This window comes from Myodes glareolus, chromosome X, assembly GCF_982192425.1.
Source record: "Myodes glareolus chromosome X, mMyoGla1.1, whole genome shotgun sequence".
In the NCBI taxonomy this organism is placed as follows: Eukaryota; Metazoa; Chordata; class Mammalia; order Rodentia; family Cricetidae; genus Myodes; species Myodes glareolus.
In genome coordinates, this window is record NC_142053.1 from 80,476,510 (window position 1) to 80,502,919 (window position 26,410).

A 26,410-nucleotide genomic window follows, 5' to 3' on the forward strand; every position below is an offset into this window, starting at 1 on the left:
TGAAAACACTGGAGGATTACCAGGCATTTTTGATTCTTATTGGAAACTGAGAAAGAGTTTTTGATTAACATAAAAGGAAATCCAGATGCGCCCCAGAATTTGGGAGGTGCATTCCTGTGAGTTCTGCACAGTCAGGAGTCCGTGCCACACAGTGAGATCCTGTGTCAAAACACATAAATAAGAAAAGAAGGGAGGAAGGAGTCATTTGTAAAAAAAAAAAAATGAAAAGAAAATTCAGTAGAAAGGTGAAAGATCTTTATTTTGATCATGAAATGAAGCATTCTATTGTTGAACTGTCTACACTGCTTCAGGGCAATACACAAATGAGAAAGAAAACCCTCAGACTTGTACGGAACCACAAGAGACCTTCAGAGACAAAAGAATCTCGAGAAAGAACAAAGGTAAAGCCATCACGTGTCCTGATGTGAAACTCTAATTGACAGGATAATCAAAACAGTGGGACACTAGTGTAAAGACAGCCATAATGGCTGCTCTTTCAGAGGACTTCAGTTTCCAGCATCCATGTTGGGAGACTTATAATTCTTATAATTCTTACTACAGGGGATCTCTTTCTGGACTCCATGGGTGCCAGCACACACACACACACACACACACACACACACACACACACACACACAACCCCCTCAGACATAGACCAGTAGAACAGAACAGGGAACCTAAAAATAAACCCACACACGATCAAGTAATTTTCAAGAAGGCTAGCAAAAGGACACACTGGGAAGGAAGGCTAGTTTCCTGAGTGGTGTTGGGAAACTGGATATCTAAAGGTAAGCATGAAGTTGGTCCTAGCTTACTTATATTAAGTCAGATGAATTAAAAGCTTAAATATTTACTCAGAAGCTATAAAACTCATTTTTAAAAAAGATAATATGCAATAAGCTCCTTTACACTGCTTTTGGCAATGTTTTCTTTTAATATGAACCCCCCCAACAAAAACACCCACCGAAAACAAAACAATAACAGAAAACTCTAGCACCTCCCAACCCCACCAAAAAAAACCCAAAATATAAAACCCATACAGGGAGAAAATAAAAAAGAAATCAAAAGGCAACATGCAGAATGTGAGACCATTATCTGCAAGTCATACACCTGAATTAAACTCCAAAACATGTAAAGAACCCCCACAACGGAACAGAAACAACAAAACAACCAGCAGAAGCGCCAACTGGTGAAAGAGGAAAAAAAAAACATCTTTAGGCTTTTGTTTAAACCCCTCAGCTTTTAATTTCTCACCAGGGGTGAGAAGTGGGAAAGGGGGTAGGGTGGAGTGGGGGGTGGGGAAGAAGTCAGCCATTTTAGAAGTATGCCACCTTCATTACCTAGTCATGGCTCCTCTCCCTACCTGTCTGCTTATCGGGAAATCTGTCTAATTCCTAGTTCTCAGTTCTCAGTATGGCGATATATGGATCAGTAGAACACTTTAAAGCTACCTTTCTCATTGCTGAGACTAGCAGAATCCTGGAAGAGCAGGAGGGAAAGGGTGAAATTTAGTAGGGCATGGTGGCACACGCCTTTAATCCCAGCACTCGGGAAGCTGAGGCAGATGGATCTGTGTATTTTGAGGCCAGCCTAGTCTACAAAGTAAGTTCCAAGACAGCAAACTCTACGTAGTGAGACTCTGTCTCAAAAAAAAAAAAAAAAAAGTTAATGAAAAAAGGTGTATAAATATCTAGCTTTTCCAGAGTTTGGTTTTGTTTTGTCTGCAGCCACTTCTGCTGTTGTGACACAAGGTGGCGCTCCAAGTCCAGGTTTCTGTATAAGCTCAGCAGTTCTCAAGATCTCACTTTTTCTCTTTTTGCTTCTCCCTTCCTCCTCCCCTCCTTTTTTTTTTTTTTTTTTTTTTTTTTTTTTTTTTTTTTTTTTTTTTAAGACGGTCTTACTATGCAGCCCAGGCTGTCCTGATAACTCACTGTGTAGATTAGGCTGGCCTCGAACTCACAGGGGTCTTAAACTTGCAAAGACCCACCTACTGCTGCCTCCTGAGTGCTGGGATTAAAAGAATGTATGAAGCCTGGTCAAATTTGCTACTCTTACAGAGGATCCAGGTTTGGTTGCCAGCACCCGAGTGGCAGCTCACAATGGTCTGTAACTCTAGTTTCGGGGCATGCAATGCCCTCCTCTAGTCCCATGAACAACAGGTACACAAGCGGTGCACATACATACGCAATGCCCTCCTCTAGTCTCCATGAACAACAGGTACACAAGCGGTGCACATACATACGCAATGCCCTCCTCTAGTCTCCATGAACAACAGGTACACAAGCGGTGCACATACATACGCAATGCCCTCCTCTAGTCTCCATGAACAACAGGTACACAAGCGGTGCACATACATACGCAATGCCCTCCTCTAGTCTCCATGAACAACAGGCACACAAGCGGTGCACATACACACATAAAGGCACAACACCCATACACATAAAAATAGATAAATAAAAAATTAAATAATGAATAATCTCCCACATAGACATCATTTGACCTATATGGATTCACTGCTGAATTCTATGAAATCGTTAAGGAAGAAATTAGTATTTCTCTGCAATGTCACCCAGAAAACAGGGGCAGAGCAAGTACTTCCGAACTTGTCTATAGGGCCATTATTTCCATAGTACTCAAACCAAATAAAGATGCTACACAAACGTACCTGTAGGTTAGCTGGTATTTCTTCGTAAACAATGTCAGAATAATCCCAAATTAAACATTACAAATACAGTAAGGTATTTATCACAGCCAAGTGGGATTTGAAAATCAATCCATCATATTAGCAAATGTAAAGAAGAAATATCATGTGATCGTACCAATACATTCAGGAAAGTTTTCTGACAAAATGAAACAACACTGAGTGGACTCAGAATAGGAAGGAACTTCTTCAACTTGAAGAATAATATCTACAAAAAGTACAGCTAAGTTTATAGCTAAGATCACATATGAAACAGCTGAGGTACATAGCCAATATTCCTATTAAAAGTCACAGTGAGCCAAGTGGTGGTGGTGCACACCTTTAATTCCAGCACTTGGGAGGCAGAGACTGGCAGATCTCTGTGAGTTTGAGGTCAGTCTGGTCTACAGAGCTGGTTCTAGAGCAGTCAGGGCCACACAGAGAAACCATGTCTCATAAAACCAAAAACCAAAACAAGAACAACAACAACAAAATCACAGTGGTTGTCATAGCTAATGTGATAGGACAAGAAAGAAAAGGCAGAAAGAACGGGGCGTGTATCTGGCTGCTGACATTCCTGTAACAGTTTACCATAGAGCAGGTGGCTTTTGAAAAGCAGCTATCTAGTCCTCAGAGTTATGGCAGTGGGGACGCCCAAGATCATATTGCCCGAAGACCCAGGGTCACATGAGGCACCAATTCTTGGCTCATGCATAGTCATCTTCTTGCCGTGTCAATCTTTTTGGCAGAGTGGTGAGACAGTTATCTAGAGTTTCTTTAATAAGGGCATTTATTCTGTTCATAAGGGTCCTGTCTTATGATGTAACCACTTTTCCAAAGTCCCACTCCCCAATACCATCACATGATGATTAGCTTTCAACACGGAATTTTAAGAGATGTAAACATTTAGGTTGTACCATTCTGTCCTCCCCTGTCCCCAATTTTATTCTCTCTCTCATTTTTTTTTTGTTTTTGGAGACAGGGCTTGTCTATAGCTTTGAAGCCTGTCCTGGAACTAGCTCCTGTAGACCAGGCTGGCCTCGAACTCACAGAGGTCTGCCTGCCCCTGCCTCCTGAGTGCTGGGATTAGAGGTGTGCGCTATGCTCAGCATCACGTCCTCTTGTGCAGAATGCATTCATTCCATCGTACTAGTCCCCATTCCAACATCAACTCAAGTGGAATTTGAAATTACAAACACAATACTGTTTACTTGAGAATCCACAAATAGAAATAGTAAAGTAGAAATTTAACAAACTATGAAGGCAATCACAAACTCTGAGGAAAGAAAGAAAAAACTATCCAAATAGAGAGCTATTCCAGGAACATAGGTTAACTAGACTCAATATTGTCAAAACCTCCAGTCTTCCCAAATTAATCTATATTTTAAAGTACTTTTGGACAATGTCTCAAGTAGATATCATGAAAATATAAATGAACTGATTCTAGAGCTTATACAAAAAGGCAAACATCCAGAATAACCAACAAAGAACTAACAGAGAACAAAGTCAGAGGAAGGGTGACTACCACCTGCTCTCTTCACTTAGTATAAAAGGTACATTTAAAATGGATTTTTAGATATGCAACCAAAAGGAAGAAGATATAACTAAAATAAAAAATTGGTTATGTTGAAATCAATAAAATTTAAAAATTCTGGTCCAGATAGCTAATTGTTATGAGAATGAGAAGATAAGCAGCGGACTTGGAGAAAATATTTGCAAACTACTTATCTTGAAGACTACTGGCATGTAGAGCATTTGGATTGTTTTTAAAAGTTGAACAGTATTCAAAGAAAAACAAAACTGGGCAAGCCCCTGGCTTGTTAGATAATGGTGTTTCTTTGAAAACGGACGGGTGAGCATACTCCGGAAGGTGTGCGGTCTTTCTTCTTCTTCCGGAAGTAGCCCATACCTGGGCTATTAAAAATGGGGATGGTTGTGCACCATGGCACATGCTTTTAATTTTAGCATTTGGGAAACAGATAGTTGAATCTAAGACAATATCTCAAAAACAAAAAAAACCCAAACTATAACAGTCCCCCAACAAATAAAAAAAAACAACAAAACCAAATTCCCAAACGGAGATATTGTGAATAGAAACCTTTCAAAGAAGATACACAAATGGCAGGTAAGCACGCAAAAATGTCCGCTCAACATCATAAAACTCCGTAGAGCTGGAAATCAAAATTGTGAAGCGCTGATTGTGTTGCCCCAGCTGGGAAACACCACTGAAGAGGTGTTCAAACGACCAAAATCTAAAACACTGACAATGCCAAATGCTGGGGCTGAGGCTGTGGAGAAACAGAAGTTCTAGTTACTGCTCGTAGGAGTGCAGAATGGCTTGACACCACGGAAGGCAGTTTGGCGGTTTCCTACAAAGCTTAGCATATTCCTACTGAATGATCAGCATCGTACTTCCTGGTACTTATTCAAATGAGTTTTAAAGTTCTGCTCACTCATCTTTATGATTGCTACATCTTGAAGCAATTAAGATGACCTTCAACAGGTGAAGAGATGATTTAAAAAAAGCATAGGATATTTAAACAAGGCGATAGTACCCAGTGACTAGACCCGCTAGAGCGGGTGAAATGAGCTACCAAGCCAAAACAAGTTTAAGAACTTCAAATATATCTCGGTAAGTGGAGGAAGTTAGCATAAAAAGACTATCTGAACTAATTTTAAGCATATGTTTCTAGAAGAAACAGAAACATTAGAGACAAAAAAGTTCAGTGATTGCTCAGGATTTGGAAGTGGGAGAGAGGGAGGAACAGGTAGAGTACAGTAGACACTTAGGTCTGTGAAATTACTATTCAGTATGACACTGTGATATGACATTGTGATGACAGATAGGATAATTAGCTGTTAAAATCCAAAACATGTAGAATACAGAATGAACCCTGATGGAGACCATGAACTTCACTTAATTATAATGTAGCAACACTGGCTCATCAATTATGAAAATGTCATAACACGAACACTAGACGCCAACAGTAGGCGAAGTTGGCATCCAGTGATAACAAGTTTATGGGACTTCTATATTTTTGTTCATTTTATTCTGTAAGCCTAACATTAAGAAATATGCTAACTGAATTGGATATATATATATAATAAATCTAACTATATATAATAAATATGCTAACTCTCAACTCGGTGGTTAAGAGTGCTTGCTGCTTTTCTATAGGACCTGATTTTGATTCCCAGCACCCATATCAGGGAGCTCAGAACTGCCTATAACTAGCTCTAGGGGAATCTGCTGCCTCTGGGCTGTGTGGGTATCTGTATTCATGTGGATATTAATTGCCCCTGTACATAATTAAAAATGAAATAAATCTAAAAAATAAATGTCCTCTACAAGAGAAGCAAATTTTCATAACTACTGAGCCATATCTTCAGTCCTAGTAAGGAAGTTTTTAAAGATGAAACCAAGTGACAGTGGACATTAATTTGAATTTGCTGAGAAAAAACAGAGAACTCTTAAGAAGCCAAATGAATTTGAAGTAAGATAAATTCAAAGTGAGCCATACCAAGACAGCGTGTAATGAAACTATTAAAAGTCAACACATAAACTTGAAAGCAGCTGGAGAAGAGAATCTTGTATCAAGGGAGCCTCAAGGAGATAAAGAACTCATTTCACATCAGAGGCCAGGAAGCTCAGAGGCAGTGGGGTGACACATTTAAGTGTTGAAAGAAAAATTATCAACCAAAAATTCCGTGTCTAAAAAAATTATCCTTTCACTAGCAAGAGAAAAATTTTAAAAAAATCCAGAAAAACAAGGGGTGAGAAAATTCACTGTCATGTGAGCTGCCTATAAGAGACTCTAAAGAGAGTCCTTTAAGTTGAAATGAAAGGGCACCACCGATAAAATACCAAGTATATATTACATATAAAAAAACCCAGTTCTATTGCAATATGGCTGGTAACATCTCTTTTGATTTAGAAGATGAATCATAAAATGAAAATTATATATCTGTATTAATGGGCACATAATACTCAAGATGTAACCTGGGATAACATAAAGGCAGAGGTGAGGCATACATAGGAGTAGAGTCTGTGTGTTATAAGGTTGGGATTACAGCTGGGCATGGTGGCAGACTCTTTTAATCCCAGCATTTGGGAGACAGAGGCAGACAGATCTCTGCCAAGTTTGAGGCCACGGGCTACAGAGCGAGTTCCACAATGGCCAAGGCTACACAGAGAAACCCTGTTTTGAAAAACCAAGGAAGTTGGAATTGGAACTAATAAAAAAAAATCAAAAAATATACATAAAAAGAATTGAGAAAAAACATGGTTGTTAAATGTGAAATGACCTTGCAGGCTCATATGTTTGAACCTTCGATCTCCAGCTAGTGGTGCTGTGTTCAGAAATTGTAGAACCTTTGGGGAAAGAGACATGGCTTGTAGAGGTGGGTCACTGAGGTAGGTCTTTGAAGGTTCTAGGCTGGCTGTGCTTCTGACCTGAGTTCTCTGCTTTGTGATCAACCATGATGTGAATGAGCTGCAAATGGACAGAGCTGCAATACCATGTCATCCCTGACTTGATGAGCTATTCTCCTTGAAATCATGAGTCAAAATAAATCCTCCCTTCCTTAAGCTGCCTTTTATCATAGAACATGAAAGATAAACCCAACAATATTTCACTACAAAACTCATTTATATATAAGACAAGGAGCTGTATTAGTTACTTCTCTACTGCTGCAATAAAACACCATGACCAAGGCAAATTAAAAAAGATTTTATTTGGGATTACAGTTCCGGAAGGCTAGACTCTGTGATGGCAAAGGGAAGGCATGGTGGCAGGAGCAGGAAGCTGAGGGCTGACATCTTTTTTTTAAAATTTTTTTATTATTAAAAAATTTCTGCCTCCTCCCTACCTCCCATTTCCCTCCCCCTCCCCCCAAGGGCTGACATCTTGAACCATAAGCACAGAGAAGAGAACTGGGAATGAAACCTCAAAACCCACCCCCAATAGTATACTTCCTTCAACAAGGCCATACCTCCTAAATTTATCCAAACAGTGCCACCAACTGGGATCAAATTATTCAAACATCTGAACTTATGGACGGTATTACCATTCAAACCACCACTAGAGGTAACAGAGGAACTGAGGGACAATAGAGGTATGACAGGTAAAAATCAAATAGCAAAATAAAAAAAAAAAAGATATCTGTTTTATGAGCTGAATTCTGTTCTCTTAAAATTCATGTTAAGGTCTCAACTCCTGGTATCTTGGAAAGTGATTGCATTTGGAGATAGGGAATTGAAGGGGGTAGTTCATGTCAAATGAGGTCTTATTGGTATGGTATAATATAATGAGATAATGATTGGTTTGCCTTTTTATTGTTGTTTGAAACACGATATCAGGTTAGCATCAAACTTGCTAGGTAGCTGAGGCTGGCCTTGAATTCCTGATCCTCCTGCTTCTACTTCCTGAGTGCTGAGATTACGGGCATGAGGCACCATGCCTGGTTATGATTGGAATTCTTATAGGAAGAGGATATTAAGGATCAGACCTGCAAACTGGGCAGTGGTAGTGCACACCTTTAATCCCAACACTCAGGAGGCAGTGGCAGGCAGATCTCTTGTGAGTTTGAGGCCAGCCTGGTCTACAGAGTGAGTTCCAGGATGGCACAGCCAACCCTGTCTTGAAACCAACCAACCACCAACAACAAAAGAATCAGACATGCACAGAGAGACAGGTGAATTATACAGGGACAAGACCGTAATTAACTGCCCCAAAGACTCAGAAAAACAATCTTCTTGGAGCCATTTTTTTTTTGATTGAGGGATAGGGTCTCATTTACTACGTAGCCCTGGTTGGCCATGAAACTCTATGCAGGCCTTGAATTCACAGAAATATGCCTGCTTCAGCCTCCCAAATGCTGAGATTAAAGGTGTGCTCCATCATGCACAGATGTTGAAGACATCTCCATCTTGGGCTCCTAACATCTAGAACAGTTGTTTAAGCCACCTAGCCTGTGGTACTTTGTTGTTACCAAGGCATCAACAAATTAATCATAATCAAAGTATAGTATGTGGGAAAAGAATACATTATTTATTTTCCTTCCTTCCTTCCTTCCTTCCTTCCTTCCTTCCTTCCTTCCTTCCCTTTTCCCTTTCCCTTTCCCTTTTTCCCTTTCCCTTTTTCCCTTTCCCTTTTTCCCTTTCCCTTTCCCTTTCCCTTTCCCTTTCCTTTCCTTTCCTTTCCTTTCCTTTCCTTTCCTTTCCTTTCCTTTCCTTTCCTTTCCTTTCCTTTCCTTTTTTTCAAGACAGGGTTTCTCTGTGTAGCCCTGGCTGTCCTGGAACTCATTTTGTAGACCACACTGGCATCGAACTCACAGAGATCCACCTACCTCCCGCTTGCTGGGATTAAAGGTGTGCATCACCACCGTCCGGCAACTTTATCTATTTTCAATAATAGGGGAAAAATCCTAGAAATTTATATCTCACAGTTGTGGAGGTTTAAAATCTGTGATCAAGAAGCCAGCATGGATGAGCTCTGGTGAGGGGCTTCTTGCCAGAGTGTTGAGAGCTTGCTATATATGTCTCTTCACATCACAAGGAAAGACAGAGCTGGTGATGGAGAGGCAAAGTGAATGGAGGATGGGAAGAGAGACCTCTTTGGTCTTTTCATATAAGGGAAATAATCTCATAAAGACTCTCCCCTTCAGGGTTAGGACTTAGACATAATGAATTTTCTGAAGACATAAACGTTCAGTCAGTAATAATATAAGCTGATAAATCAGAGGAGAAATCTATCTAGAAGACCTAACTATTATGAACATACATGCAATGAACAAACTAAAACCTATGATTAAAAATTGACTATACTGGACTGGAGAGATGGCTCAGAGGTTAAGAACACTGACTGCTCTTCCAGAGGTCCTGAGTTCAATTCCCAGCAACCACATGGTGGCTCACAGCCATCTATAATGAGATCTGGTGCCCTCTTCTGACATGCAGGCATACATGGAAGGAATGTTGTATACATAATAAATAAATAAATCTTTTTAAAAATTGACTACACTAAGGTGAGAATTAGGTAATTCCACAACAATTTGATATCTTACTTTCAATAATGGACAAAACACAACTATGCAGCTCAACAAAGAGATTTAGAAAGGAAGAAATCAAACACCATATCCCGAAACAATGAATGGCCCAAAGAACCCACAAGCAACCTAGAAAATAGTGAAAACAAACTACTTCAGGCTAAACTTAGAGGCTGCAACTTAAGCAATGCTTAGAAGGAAAAGGAACTATACACAGCTGTGGGAAGAGAGAAGGCTGGCCTCAAACCAATAACCTAGTTCACACCTTAAGGCATTAGTAAAGGAAGCAAATTAAATCCAAAGGCAGCAGAAGAAAGACAGAGAGTAGGAACAGAACAGTAACACCAAAAGGTCTCCTTTTGAAAATACTGACAAATATACCAAACATCTAGCTGCAAGAGAAGACTCAATGGACTAAGCCAGAAACTTTGCAATTGACCTTTCAGGAATGCAGAGCTGCAGCACGTGCAAAGACCGCTATGCAGATAGATGCACTAGAGAGCCTAGACAAAGGGAAGGAATTCCTAGAATTGACTCAAATAGAAATACAGAATCTGGTGAGGAACTGGAAGGATAGGAGAGAGGAAACTCTGGTTGAGATGCAAAAAAAAAAAAAAAATTAAAAAAAGAATAAGCCTCAGTAAATCTGACTAAGCCAAGTCAATAGAGTACATGCAAATCAAACCCTTGCCAACATAGTAAATCCCAGGCTTTCCTAGTACATTCTCCAAAGAATATTAAAGAATTAATATTAATCCTTTTAAAACTCTTCTGAAAGATAAAGAGGAGGGAACGCTTCTTAACTTGCAGAGGTGATGGAGAATGGGGTTTTCCTGTGGGATGATGGAGGGCTGGAATTACACAATGGGGATGGCTGTGTGACAGCATTAATGGTTTTAATGCCCACTGAATTATACACTTGAAAGTGGCTTCACAGGCAATTTTTGTATGTGTTTCTACCCAATAAAAGCCATTATCTTTTCTTGCTTTCAAAGGCAGCCATGAAATAATATATAGGAATATAAAGGAAATATACATTTATAAACTGCAAATATAAATATATAATATAAAAATACAATATAAAATTTATACTATAAATATTTTATAGCATGCCTTTAATCCCAGCACTCCAGAGGCAGAGGCAGGCAGATCTCTATGAGTTCAAAGTCAGCCTGGTCTACAACAGCTAGTTCCAGTCAGGCTCCAAAGCTACAGAGAAACCCTGTCTTAAAAAATATATATATTTATGAAAATATAAATATAAAAAATGTAAAGTAATATAAAGGAAATGTAAGAGTCAAAGTAGGTTGCACTTGCTTGGGATTGGGAAAGGGGCTGAGGAGAAATATGAAGTCACTACAAATGGTCCCAAGCGTTGCTTTTAAAGGTGAAGGAAATGTTCTAAAGTTAGAGTGTGTAGCATGGTTACACAAGCACTATTTATAAATATACTAAAACTAAAGGATTCATCTCTTTAAAAAAGATTTATTTATTTATTTATTTATACAGCGTTCTGTCTGCAGGTATCCCTGCACAACAGAAGAGGGCACCCAATCTCATTACAGATGGCTGTGAGCCACCATGTGGTTGCTGGGAATTGAACTCAGGACCTCTGGAAGAGCAGCCAGTGTACTCTTAACCACTGAGCCATCTCTCTAGCCATATGGTTTATTGTCTTCTTTTTTGGGGGGGGGGGTGTGAGACCGGGTTTCTCTGTAGCTTTGTAGCCTGTCCTGGAACTCACTCTGTAGACCAGGCTGGCCTCAAACTCACAGAGATCCGCCTGCTGCTGCCTCTGTTCGAGATCAGCCTGGTCTACAGAATGAGTTCCAGGACAGCCAGGGTTACACAGAGAAACCCTGTCTCAAAAAAGCAAAACAAAACAAAACGGAAAAACACAAAAAAACCCACACAATTATTTTCTTATATGTGGCTATATGCAAATGATTCATGTTCAGCAGAAGATAAAGGTAGTGGCTTGAGCTACGGATATAACTTGGTATAGTGCTTGTCTGGCGTGGACTTAAACCCCTTGGTTCCACTCCCAGCACTATACAGGCCTAGTTTATATAATAGTATATTATAGTAGCCTATAATCTTAGCGTTCAGGAGGCAGACACAGTATCAGAAGTTCAAGGCCAGCCTGGGATTGGTGACATGCTCCCAATAAACAAAAAGCACCCCCTAAAGGTTCAAAGGCAGGGTACATCTAAGTTTTAGCACTGTACAGAATAGCTTCATGTCTTCTTTGCATAAGAGCACACATGTACTCTGTGAAAGACACAAGTAAAATGCTTAAATACAACTTGCAGATAGAACTATTTGTCTTTTGCAACAAAGCCTGATTCCTTTTCTATATGGCATGATGTATGGGTGCGTCCTTTGTTTTATTCTCTCTTTTTTTAAATACTTAAAAAAAATCCCTACAAACACGGAATCAAGTATGATGGTAATTGCGAGTTCTACCTCATAAAACATTGTATTTGTTTTATGAGGATAGGCCCTCCCTTTGAAATAGCCCTCTCACTTTATCAAGGCTCAGAGTAAAAAAGGGGAAAGGTTTAAAGTAATTTCACAAGTAAGGGTGGTGATATGACCAAGTCTCAAAGCTGAACATGAAACCATAGCTGCTTCCATGGTTTGTGTAAGAGGGGGTAAGTCAAAGCTGACTGGACCCACATACCTACATGTAAGGGGGGGAGTTGAAATTGACTGGACCCACACCATACCTACGTGTAAGAGGGGATAAGTCGAAACTCATTGGACCTACCTTTGTGGCTACAGTTAACTCTCACTAATGTCCAGTCTTCTCAGATCTCCGGCTTTTAGAAGCTGGCTGGATAGCACAAATTTTCTTTTAAAAATTAATGAACAAGGTGCCAGGCGTAGAATCCAGGACTTCACAAACTCTAGCAAGAGCTGTCTCACTGATCCATATCTCTGATTTCAGTATTTTAATTTTTTTTTTGAGACAGGATTTCTTTGTGTAAAAGCCCTGGTTGTCCTGGAACTTACTCTGCAGACCAGACTGGCCTCAAACTCAGAGATCCACCTGCCTCTGCCTCCTGAGGTGTGTGCCACTACCTCCCAGTCTAGTATTCTAATTTTTAAATGCTGATAATTTTGCTAAATGTTCAAGAATATGGAGGAATGGTTTGGCTCTTGGGGTAATGGTTTACAAATCTACACTAAAGAATCTTTAGACAGGGTCTCATATAGCCCAGATAGGCCTCAAACGCACTATATAGCCAAGGATAGCCTTGAACCTTGTTCCTACTGTTTTCACCGCAAATGCTGGATAAGACGTGTGCTACCATGCCTGGTTTATGTGGTGCTGGTGGGCTTTGTGCATGCAGAGGAAGCAGTCTACTTTATCTCCAGTCTAAACTGTCATTTCTAAAGACTTATTTTGTCTTTTTAAAAATGTGTGTGTGTATGTATATGCCACATTTGCAAGGGTGCCTGTGTAGGCCAGAATAAAACTTCCCTTGGAGCTGGAATTGTAAGTGGTTACAAGTCACTTGATGTGGGTCTGAAACGTGAACTTGGATCATCTGGAAGAATAGTAAAGTCTTCTAAACACTGAACCATGTCTTAAGTCCCATAAATTATCATTTTTTTAAATTGTAAGATTTTGTGTGTGTGTGTGTGTGTGTGTATGCATGCATGTGAAAGTCAGAGACATGTGGGAGTTGGTTCTCTCTTTTATCATGTGGGTCTAGAGATTAAACTCGGGTTCTCAGGCTTGGCACCAATCACCTTTATTAGCTGAGCCATTTTACTGGCCGCAGGGTAAACTCTTAGTTAACCAAAGCAATGGCAGAAAGAAGGATTATCAGGGAATCAGCTTCATCTCAGCTTTTATTGAATATTCTCCTAGAAATACTCATAGCAGAAACACACGGTTGGAAAAAAAATGTTTGTTTCATGCCCTCCAGCACAGGTATTGAGATGAACAAAAGCATAAATAAATCACAGAGGAAAACATTCTTGATAACATTAAAACCAAATACCTTGTTTCTAGTAATTAAGACTGGCTATATTTATGCGATAGGAAATCTTTGGATTAATCCACACTGAGACTTTAAAACAATGGGGTAGAAGTTATTGATTGTAACTTCTAAAAAATACAATTAAAAAATTTTTGCTCTCAGCTTTTTTAAACTTATAGACAGTCAGTTGAAAATACTACACTTGCTTTGACAAACAAATTAAACTGTATTTACTTAAAGCAAAGCTCTGATCTACTGGTGGTTTCAATAGCCATCAGGGAATCAGTAAACTGTTTAACTTTTTCATTCCAAAACTCATAGGGGAGCTTGATTTGGTGACGCACGCCTATAATGCTAAGGAGGCTGAAGCAGAAAGATCAGGAGCTCAAGAGCTGCCTGGGCTACAGAAGGAGTTTAAGATCAGCCCTGGTCAGGTGTGTGGTAGTGTGAATCATTAGTCCCAGCACTCAGGAGGCAAAGGCAGATGTAGACAGATCTCCATGAGTTCAGGATCAGTCTGGACTACATAGTGAGTTTCAGGTTAGCCAGGACTACACACTGAGATCCTGTCTCAAAACAAAAAATTAGCCTGGGTAACTTAATGTGACCATGTTTCAAAATAAAAAAAAGGGTTGGGGCTTTGACTCAGTGGTAGAACACCTACTTACCATGCACAAGGTTCGAGGTTAAGGGAAAAAGTCAAAGTTTACAGCATTTTATTATTTGTCTTTTTGAAGCAACCATGAAAGAGTTTAAGAGAAAATAAGATAAAATGAGTATTTCTTGAAATATTTTCAACTTATAATACCATATCTGATTTAGTGGACCAATTGTGATTTACAAGTTTAAACAAACATCAGTAGACATGAGGGAAAGAACTTTAGGTAAAATGAGTGTTTGGGTTTAATCATAATTGAATTTGTGTGTGTGTACAGACATAGGGTGCATATGTACAGGCACGTGCCTGTGTGAACTTGTGGAGGCCCGAGGAGGATGGCCTGCTCTATCTCCTTCCATTTCCTTCAGACAGAGCCTCTTGTTTAACCCAGAGGTAGGCTGATGGCCAGCAAGCCCCAAGGAGCCTTCTGCCTCCACCCACGCCTGGCTTTTGACAGGAGTACTAGATTTAAACGCAGGTCCTCACTCTTGCTCTTACCATTTCTCCAGGGCCTTTAACCACATTTTTTCCATGTCTGGGAACTGAACTTAGGGCCTCACATCCGATAGATTAAGCACTCTACCATTGAGCTATATTCCCTGCCCATTAATCAGATTTTTCAAAGAGGTCTTCCCCACTGAGGAAAACATTCCTGAAATAAAAATAAATTTAAAAATTATATCTTTAAATATATAAAAATTTTAAATTTATTTTTATTTTATATGCATTGGTGTTTTGTCATGGGTGTTGGGTCCCCTGGAACTGACAGTTGTGAGCTGGGAATTGAACCCAAGTTCTCTGGAAGAACAGTCAGTGCTTTTAACCACTGAGCCATCTCTTCAGCCCCATTAAATATAATTTTAAAGAAGACAAAATTAAGGCAGTATCCTAAATTCAGGACACAACTAGAAAGGTTATTTTGGAATTTTACTGTGACATGTTCAAAGCTAAGGGCTTTTTCAACCTTTGGGGATTGCTGGTTCTTTTGTTTGGCTTCAAAAAACCAAAGATGCTCTCCTGGTACCATAGCTCAGATTATTTAAGTAATTTCTTTGGGTTTTCTTTTTTAAAAAAAGTAATTCATACACATTTACTTGAGTATATTTAATTAGACTGCATTTATTTCAATTAGTGGAAGCTCATACTAAGTGATAAAGTATTGATAAAGGCTGAACAAGTGGCTTATACTCCCTTCCTGGAGTTTCTTGAGCTTTAATATAAGGACAGCATTGTTATGGGAATTTAATAAATCATGTAAAGTAAATTGAAACAGTTCTAACACATAGTAAGTGCCCACTAAACGGCAGCTCTTTTTATTGTTATACAATAGGCTGGTTATACTCACTCTCTTGTTGAGACAAATAACAGGCCACAGGCTGCACCCCAGGGTGCAGCAGCAGCAGAGACATCCACACAGCAGCCATTTCACATTGACTGGGAGAGCCTTTTTCAGACATGAGTTCACACGGCCAATGCTGGTCTTGAATTCTTCTGGAGCCACCTAAAACACGGGGACTAACTTTATGAGTTTGTGGACAGCTTCTCACTACCCTCAATTCTAAATAAAATGTCTTATCAGAAATACTTTAATGTCTCAATATATCCTCGCCATAAATCTGTATCATATACTCTTGGAAGACATCAGGGAGTGAAGCAATATAATTTCATGCTTGAAGAACTTCATGTAATATCTGCAATGCTCTGAAATAGTCATAATCCCCTAAAAGCAACACGACTGATAATAAGGGAAACCCATCAAACATTCTTGTTAAGACAATGGTGTTCAGTCTTCAGGCACCCTGACTGAAAGCTGAGTTATGGTTAGAAGCATTAAGACAAGAACAAAAACCAAACTACTGACCAAAGGAGATAGAATGAAAATTAGGCATTGATAATAATCCTGAATTACTTTGATTTTTTTTTTTTTGAGAGAGAGGGTTTCTTTGTATAGCAGCTCTAGCTGTCCTAGAACTCACTCTGTGGGCCAGGCTGTCCTTGAACTCACAGAGATCCACCTGCCTCTGCCTCCCCCCAGTGCTGGGATTAAAGGCATGCACCTCCGTCTAGTCCTGAATTAGTTTGAAATAAACTCTTACCACATTTTCTTTCTGGCAAATCTGCAATTATAATAGTTAAATTTGCTGCTGATTGCAGGGAAATACATTAACAAGAGATAATATCTGGTAATTATGTTTAAAACAGTCTGTTAGTATTAAGCACATATTAGATTCACAACCACTCTGAGTTTTGAAGGTTGAAGAGTCTTTCCACAAATTTAGTATTTCTAGTTACAGTTAGTCCCTCTGTTCCTGCAAGCAGTTGCCTGTGCTTCTCTGTAAACAATGACAGAGTCAATTCAAAGGCATGAGCATGACCCATGTAGTTAAGATTTACATCAAAATTTCCTCTTGCAAGTTTCATGAGTCAAAGGCACACTAAAAATAGTCTGTTTTCGGTGAAATCATGTTTCTGTATCCCCAAGATGATGATGCTGCATTACTCAGATTGTCGGTAGACAGTAAATTCAAGGGGGAAGAGTTCAGCATCTTGTTGTGAAAGCAAAACTTATGATGTTGGTAGAAAAATAAATTGCTGTAAAATGAAATGTGTAACATCACAAACCTAAAAACTTCACTCTTCCACATAAAAGGCTGCACTAGACAAGTCGCTTTGTCATATTTTAAACTTTTTTGGCAGGGTTGTTTTAGACTCCACATGAACATACATAGTGATAGACGCTATAAAGGTCCAATTCAGCACCATTACAATTAAAACATTGAGTAGATAAACTCTATTAGAACTGTTTGTGTCACTCATAAGTCAATTACTCAGTCCATGAAATGGCTATTTTTGCTAACAATGGCCAGTTTTGAAATTGTAGGGCTTAATACTTTGTTTACATGGGAAAAATGGACTTCATTGTCCATCTACCCTGTTAAAAACAACACAGTCACAGCTACTGTGCACCAAGAATCCCAATGAACTGACATTTCTGCAGGGCAAATATGGAAATAAATTCACAGAATTATACTTTATAATGGAAATAAAAAACATTAATAAGCCAAATCAGGAGACTTGGCTTCCAGTTCTTGCTGTGCCTTAGAAAATCACAGACAAAATCATTTAATTTTTCTGAATCCTGGTTCCTCATGTACAAGGTAAAATGATAGTCTTTGCTTTATCTTTTTAATATATTTATTTATGTATTTTGTGAGTGCTCTGTCTGCATGTATGCTTGAATGCTAGAAGAGGGAAACATCTCATTATGGATGGTTGTGAGCCACCATGTGGTTGCTGGGGATTGAACGCAGGAGCTCTGGAAGAGCAGCCAGTGCTCTTACCTGCTGAGTCACCGGAAATGAAAGTTTCACCATAGAAAGAATTTCTTGGCTGCAGTACTTTGAAAAAGAAAGCTTATAAATCATGCCTCAGACATAGAGAAAGCAAAGCTGTTGCCTGACTTCTCTGAAGACAAAGGGATTGGTCAGCAAGCCCACCATTTGTTATACCTTCGATTAGATATAAAAGGATAATCTGCCACGTTTTGAAGGAAACTTCAATGCTCTTCAGCTTTAGAATTTTTTCAGAGCTATTCCTCCCATTTGCTTCTTTCCTCTCCCTTCTTCTCAGAAGCAGGGAGGGAACCCGAGGGCTGCCCACACCAAGCAGATGCTCTACCACTTGCTCCACCTGTGGTCCTTTGATGTTACTAGTTACTATCTAAACATTTATCTGTCCAAAACAGCGCAGGCAACCACCCAATAACCAGGTATCAGTTAAAAAAAAAACAGTTTCCATCTGAGAGGAGTTTTCACCTTCACCTTCCATCTGAGCTAAGCAAGGGACACACAGAATCCCACGAGGGGCCAGAGTCCTTCACTCCGCTAGGCATTTATTCTTACTCTCTTATAACTGTGTAACATTACTTCCTCCTATGCACAGACTGCAATTATTTTTCCTTCTGTAAGAAAAACTAAGAATAATTGAGGTAACAGCTATAAAATACTTAACACAATACCTAGCATATATTATGTACTCAGTAAATGGAGCTATTGTCCATATTTCATGGTGAGACTACAGGCAAAAGAGGAGTCTTAATTTGTGTTCTTTAAGCATTTAAATGCTACTGGTCTGACAACTGTACATTTTCTGAAAAACACAACCCCTTACCTCACTGCCTAGAAGGGCTTAGAGAACAGCTTTTCCCTACTATCTTACCTTTATTCCTTCCATCCCCCCTCTCTCTTTCTTTCTCTCCCTCTTAGAAAAGAGGTTTCTTTCTATCAGGGAAGAACAGTGGTAGAAGGCTGAGGGAAGGGAAAGCTGGCTTTCAATCTGAAGCATGGAAATGAAATCAGTTATACGCCACAGTGTGCACAGTTTGTTAGGAAGCTGTCTATTAGTACTTGTTTCTGAAAATGCAAGCAACACTCCTTAAATTCGGCAATTTTCCTTCTCCCAAACCCTCTCCAAAAGGATACTCTCTTACTATAGACACATTAAAACTCAAATGTTCAACTTGCTAAAGATAAGAAATCAAATTTTGGGTCATAAAACAAATCTATTGAAAAGAAAAAAATGCTAGGATCTCAAACAAACTACAATCTACATTCTGACTTTAAAAAGATGCCAGGATTGGCTTTGGGGGGGTTGAAGCTGTTTTTGAGTAACAGTACAAGTCCTAAAGCAGAGCTAGGGAATGAGAATTCACTAACTCTTAGCTTTGAACAAGGAGAGAAATGTTCAGTTAACTGCAGATTCCGAGTTAGTACCATTTGACTCATTCGCTTGTATACAACTATTTATAGTATTGAATGTCGGCTGGGAGCCTCTGACTTTCTAACTGGACAGTAGGCTGTAAAGAAACATGTCATTCCTTTTGACTCTCTTGGAGAGAAAAAAGAAAACAACATCATGAAGGTGGAGAAAAGGGTCATAATATTTTATAGCAGGATGCAGGAGACTCAGAAGAAAATCCAAGCAAAGCCCAGCAGGACTGATTCGCCTCCCTCATTGTGAGGCCCACAAGCATAGCAATTGCTTGTCATACTGGACCACAATAGAAAAGGGCAATTTTTATGGCTCACCATTCCCAACACTGCACAGCGTTCTCCCCATAATGCCCTTCACTCCTCTCAAGCTGAGAACCGGAAGCTCTCACCAGAATCTCTGTGTGTATATACATACATACCTACATGACTTGTCCTATCATGACAGGAGAACTTACCTTTAGTGAAATGGCAAAACAATCTTTTCTGCACTTACATGAATTAGCACAAAAGAAGCAAAAAGTTAATACTGAGCTGTGGAATTTACAAAATGGCCTTTTAGATTTTCCTAATTCACTGCAATTTTGTTGACCTCAAGCCAGCTACTTGGAATATCTCTCTCATGCCAAAAGCCTGATTTTTCTAAAGGGTAATTCTTTTCTGCCAGGTATTACACTTACCCATTTTAAGACTCTATACAAGGAGTAGTAAGTAGGGAATTAAGACCTTTTAATTTAGTTTTTCATATTTCTATTAGTCCTTCCCCTACTTATTAACGAAATAGTTTAATAATCCACAGTAATCCATACAAGTAAAATAGTTCCTACTGGAGAAAAAAAATCTCATTAAGAAAATAAAACTTGTATTTATGTCATAAACATGTAACTTTAAAAATCAGACCTCCAGGAACTAGAGATGAAGCTCAGTGGTAGCATGCATGCTTAGTGTGAGCAAGGTCCTGGGCTTGATCCACAGCAAACAAACAAAGAAACTAACGTCAGACTTTCCGAATTACTTTTAGTGCTTTTCTAATTGTCAAACACACATTAAGAAAACATTGCACTAACATTTCTGCATTACCCAATGTACAGCCATGTACACATGCAAAAGTGTGAGCAATACAAATAACACAGAGTTGAACATACAGCCACGTATCAGTATGATGTGTACTATAAGAATAGTCACTTGAAAAGAATAGCTATTTTAGCCAGGCATGGTGACTCATGCTTGTAATCATAACATCAGAGGGCTGAGGCAGGAGGATTGCTACAAGCTTCAGATCAGCTTGGGTTATATAATGAATTCCAGGCAGCTTGAGATACATAACAAAATCCTGTTTCTAAAAAAGAGAAAGAGAGATTGGAAAAAAAAGAATGGATGTTTTCAAGAACAGTTCCCTCCAGATTATCTAGGCTGTATGAATGGATCCCAAAAGCAGCTTACCATTCTTACAACTCCAACTTAAAAAATCTTAGTATCTTATGGGTCAATGGAATTTTTAGTTCCAAAAAGTTTGGAAAGGAATGAAGAGGCGTGAAAAGATATTCTAAAGATTACTTCAGCACATAAAACTGGCTAATTTAAAAAATGGATAATGCTTATGCCTGGGAGCTATATTTACTGACAGTTTTCTAGAAATTTCTAGGTCTCTAATTTTAACCATGTAGAAAAAAATTCAGCTAGTATTTTTTTGTTTTTGGAGACAGGGTTTCATTATGTATCCCTGGCTGGTTAGGAATTTGTTATGTAGACCAGGCCGGGTTCGAACTCATAGAGGTCTGCCTGTTTCTGCCTCCCGAGTGCTTGAATTACAGGTGTGCGCCACTGCCCAGCAAATTAAGCTAGTATTAAAGCTGGATGTAATTTCCCAGACAACACATACAGTAGCCTTCAGGGAAATGTAAAGAAATTTTCTATTGGAGATGTTTGAATTTACATGTTTAATTTTAATATCAAAGGTACCATGTTTATACCAATGTTATTATTCAGGAGATATTTCCATGTTTAATTATACACATTTGGAGAAAATGTTTATAAAACATACCTAAGTTTAAGCGGCTGCTGCTGCACTTGGTGAAGTATTCTGAATGATTAGGAGTGGGAGGTAGAACATACTAGAGACCAAAGCCAAACATTTATACCAAAGAGATTTTTCCTTCCTCCCCTACCCCTCTCAATCCCTCCATCTCTCTATGCCTCTCTCTCAGTGTATGCGTGCGTGCGTGTGTGTGCGTGCACTCGCCTGTGCAAGTGTAGATGCCAGAGATGGACGTGAGTTGTCTCTAAAGCTCTAAAGCTCTCTCACTCTCCACCTTATTTTGAGACAGGATCTCCCACTGAACCTGGAACTCATCATTTCTTCTAAACTAAATGGCCAGGGAATATCCCTCATTGTACCTGCTTTTATGTGGGTACTGGGGATCTGAACTTGGGTTCTCATGTTTGCAGAGCAAGGACTTTTTGCTCACTGAGCCATCACCCCAAACTGAAAGTTACCATTGCTGTAAGAGAACTTTCCCAAATACAGTACTTTTTAAAAAGGTAATATTTCATCCAGGCTGTGGTGCATGCACTCGGGAGGCAGAGGCAGAGGCAGACGTATCTCCTCTGTGAGTTAGAGCCTAGTCTGGTCTACAGAGCGAGTTCCAGGCCAGTCTCCAAAGCTACATGGAGAAACCCTGTCTCGAAAAAACCAAGAAAAAAAAAACCCAAAACAAAAAGCAAAACAAAGCAAAAAAGGCAATATTTCAAGTGTACAATATGCTGGTGGGTTTGTTGCTGTTGTTAGTGGTGGTGGCTTTTTTGACATAAGCTCGAACTAGCCTGTAATTCATGACCCTCTTGAATGCTAGTGCTGTGTTTACAGATCTGTGCTACCAAGCAGCTCAACATGACATTTTAATATACATATATATAGTGAAATAATTACTAGTCAAGCAAGTTAACATATCTCCTTACATACTTATTTATCATTTCTTTTAGAGAACCTGAAATCTGTTCATTTGGCAAATTTTCAGTATATAATACAATATTATTAATAATCATCATGTTGTCCATTAATCCATACTGATAGGTTTGAATCCTGGGAAGTCTGAATTTTGAGCAAGAATGCAATTGAATATAGAGAAACCCGCAAATAGAAAGGTAGTTATTTATTGCTGTGAATCCAATTTTGGAAACTCAGTCTAAAAGGAAAAAAAAATCTAGCCAAAAATGTGATGCTTTTTATTTGTAATAAATGATGCATGCCACACAACACTTTAAAAATAATAGTGACTCAGTTACAAAGATAATTCTGGTAATGAGAAATATTGTAAATTATAGATCTAAATGAAAATAATTACAGCTACCTGTGCTGGGCAAAAAAGGCGACATTAGAAAAGCTGAACAGGTAAATAAACAATGGCTGACATTAAGAAACAACAGACAAAATAGCTGGCCAGAGGCTGGTCGTCATGGTAACACCATTTAGTCACTGTGAACACAGCTTCCAAGTAGGGAGGCCTCCTGTTATTTGGCTTCATTACCAGTGAGTCAAAGCATTTGTCATAACATTGAATAAACCATAACACAGTGCATTAGAATCGGAAAATTTCAAAGCAAACTCACTTACCTTCCCTGTCAGAACTGAGGGAAATTCCGTATCAAATTTGTTGCTTAATCCAAACCTTAAAAACAAAAACAAAACATAATCTATTCTCTTCAGCATATTTAACCCTTTCTCCCAATAGGTTATAAACCCATGCAGTTTTCTTTGGTCTTCAGATTTAAAAACATGTCCTGAATAAGCACAACTTTGTGATGTATATGCCAGTTAAAACCAAGTAATGGATTTAAAAAAATCCATGTCCCAAAAACAACATTAAATTGAAAAGATATATTCCAAATAAAACTTTACACACTTACAAAAATAAATTTTTGACTATTTGTCCAAATTAGTAGTTAAAGAAATCTAAGAAAAGCAATTAAAAGTTGTTGTTTTATTGGGTTCTTTTTGTTTTTTGAAAAATAACTTGGGTGAGTAGAGAGGCTGAAAGAATCTGGAAAGCCTTGAGGGAGGGGAAAATATGATCAGAATATATTTAAATTAAGAATTGTTTTAAGTGGGCTGGAGAGATGGCTCAGTGGTTAAAAGCACTGACTGATCTTCCAGAGGACCCTGGTTTAATTACCAGCACCCACATGGTAGCTCACACCTGTCTGTAACTCCATTTTCAGAGAAACTGACACCTTCATACCAATACACATACAATAAATAAGTTAAATAAATTAAAAATTATTTTAAGTAATAAAAAATATAAGTGGAATCCTAACTATACCCATGAGACTAAAAATAGCTAGCAGTCATAATTTTAAGTTTTTAATTATGTGTGTGTGTGTGGTCTTTTTTTTTTTTTTTTTTTGGTTTTTTGAGACAGGGTTTCTCTGTGGCTTTGGAGCCTGTCCTGGAGCTAGCTCTTGTAGACCAGGCTGGCCTCAAACTCACAGAGATTTGCCTGCCTCTGCCTCCTGAGTGCTGGGATTAAAGATGTGTGCCACCACTGCACGGCTACTTCAAAGTCTTAAAGGCCTCTAAAAGTATTGTCATTCCCATTTTGTGGGTGGAGAAGCTGACATTCATGGTGGCACATGCCTTTAATCCTAGCACTCAGAAACATTTTTTAAAAAAATCAATTAAATGATTTGCCTAAAGTCAAGTTCCTATCTAGGTAAAAAGTAGTGAGAACTAAAAATAATAGTTACTAATTTTCTTTTTTAATGAGCAAAAATGAAACTTCTAAAATAGAAAATTTATATTAAAATCGTAAGGAAATATATTTTTACTTCTTAAAAAATCTCCTTTATGAGCAACATATAGACATCTTTCAGTGTCTGTAAAGATGAGTTCTAAGCCTCACCTTGGACATCAAAATTTTTAGATACTTAAGCCCCTTATATTAACTTTCTATTAACAATTTTTATACTTATTTAATTTTATTATGCATATATTTTGCCTGCATGTATGTATGTGTACCATGCGCATGCCTGGTATCCCTGGAGGTCAGCAAAGGGTGTCAGATCTCCTCGCACTGGAGTTACTGATGGTTTATGAGTGTTCACATGAGTACTGGGAGCTGAATCTCAGTCCTTTGTAAGAGCAATAAGTGCTCTAAACTGCGGAGCCACCTCTGCAGCCCCAAGTTTCTTATACTACAATGGAATAGTATTTGCACGTCACCCATGCACATCCTCTTGTAATTTTTTTTTTCTTTTCGTTTTTCAAGACAGGGTTTCTCTGTAGCTTTGGAGCTTGTCTGCAACTTGCTCTATAGACTAGGCTGGCCTCGAACTCACAGAGCTCTTCTTGCCTCTGCCTCCTGAATGCTGGGATTAAAGGCATGGGCCACCACTACCTGGCTCTTGTATTCTTTAAAGCATCCCAGTAATAGCTAATACAACTGCCATGCAAATGATTGCTATACTATATTGTTATTCAGAATAATGATAAGGGAATTTCCATACATGTTCAATATAGATGATATTTTTTTCAGGTATTTTTGAACTGCAAATGGTTGGATTTATGCAAAACCTGTGAGTATTCGGGGTCAACTATTTATCTATAATATAAAACAACGAAGCTGGTATCATTTGCCTGCAATCCCAGGATGAGGCAGGATAGTGAGGTCAAGGCCAACCTTGAACCATATAGTGAGAATCCACCACAAAAAGCAAACCAGACTCACTACTCTCATAATTTTGGCTAACAAGGAATAGCAGTTATCCTGTTCTCACCTACCAGGGATTTCTTTCTTACGTATTTTCTTTCTTTAACACTGAGAACATAAAAAGAGTGCTTACTTCAAATAACCTTAATTCTGAGGGTTTCACTTAGTAGCTACAAATATATTTAAATGACTGCTGCTGAATAAACACCTTACCTCTGTTTCATAAGCAAACTACGAAGTTAAGAACTATGGCTCAGCCAGGTAGTGGTGATGTACTCCAAGCTTGAAAAACAAACAAAAAACAAAAACCAAACAAACAAAAAGAAGCTATGTTTCTATAGAAGTTACACAAATGCATCTATTCATTACTCATCAGTGATAGGCATTAGCCAAGATGTGGTACTCTTCAGCATTAGACAAAGAGGCACTTGGGAACTCAGAAGCCATTTTATTGACTTTATTAAATATAGAGTCTATTATGTGTTCAAAGTTGACCAAGCTGGTGGTTATCAATGATTGAATTTTCTTTAAGTGTTTCAATGCCCCTACATTTTAATTTCTTGGAACAATTCTTTGGACTATAGGAAATGGAGACAAAGAAGGATGGATCATTTTCCTTGTTTCTTCCTGCCTCCCTATATCCCTCACTTTCCATGCTTGTAAAAATTACTATTTTTAATAATTTAAAAGCCTTGCAAAAATGAAAGTTCATGTGCTCAGGTTAAATAATCAGTGCAGTCAAATTCTGCTAACAAGAACTACTATTTTGCTAGAAAACTATGTACTTAATAATAGTGTACTGATTCTGAAGTACATGTAGTAAACTCTACTGCACTAAGAAAAAGAAAAACCATGCCATATAATACAAACAGAGGTTTTGTTTGTTTGTTTGCTTGCTTGTTTTTGATTCTACTTAGATCTTTTTTTCTGGAAATAAACCAGACTACATGATGGCTTAAAGCTTTGTAAAATAGCCGTCTGATTGTTTTCAATGCTGGGGATTGAACCCAGGGCCTTGCTCATACTAGTTAGGCCCCTCTCTCTGTGCCCAAATATTTACCTTCCATAAACTCACACTAACAATGTGTCACTATAATTTCCCAACAGCAGGTAACAGAAAAGGTATGCCATTCTCTAATCTGAGAAGTGTCTCTAAATTTGTGTAGAAATGTATTGTTTATAAATTTAATCAGCAGTTTTGATTTTCTATATAATAATTTTAGTGAGATTCCTTGAAAACTAGTAATTGAGAAATCATCTCAACTACCTTCTATACAGGTACTCTAGCAAGTGCAAACAACACCCACACATTTTAAGAAATAGAAGTGTGCTTATGTTTATAAACACAGGGGGGAAAGGTCTCATCAGATGTATTTGTTTTCTGTACTTCAATACACTGTGGCCCAATATTTATCCTAAAAAAGAAGAAAAAAAATATAACTCAAATATACAGCATTTTTGAAATACTTCACACTGGCAAGTGACATCCATCATTTTGTTTCTAAAATCTTAAACCTGTGGGAGTTAATTTAGTAATACTTTTTGTTTTTTGAGACAGG

The 26,410-nt window shown here is 38.5% G+C and overlaps 1 protein-coding gene across 1 annotated transcript in view; it reads right to left on the minus strand.

Annotated features, from left to right (window-relative positions):
- Chic1 (cysteine rich hydrophobic domain 1) overlaps positions 1 to 26,410 on the minus strand; it is a 40,502-nt gene that overhangs the window by 9,095 nt on the left and 4,997 nt on the right. The window contains exons 2-3 of the mRNA XM_048417762.3: positions 22,760 to 22,814; positions 15,723 to 15,878 (exon numbers count right to left, since the gene is read on the minus strand). Coding sequence (XP_048273719.1) covers positions 15,723 to 15,878; positions 22,760 to 22,814 — 211 coding nt within the window. The remainder of the gene's footprint in view (positions 1 to 15,722; positions 15,879 to 22,759; positions 22,815 to 26,410) is intronic.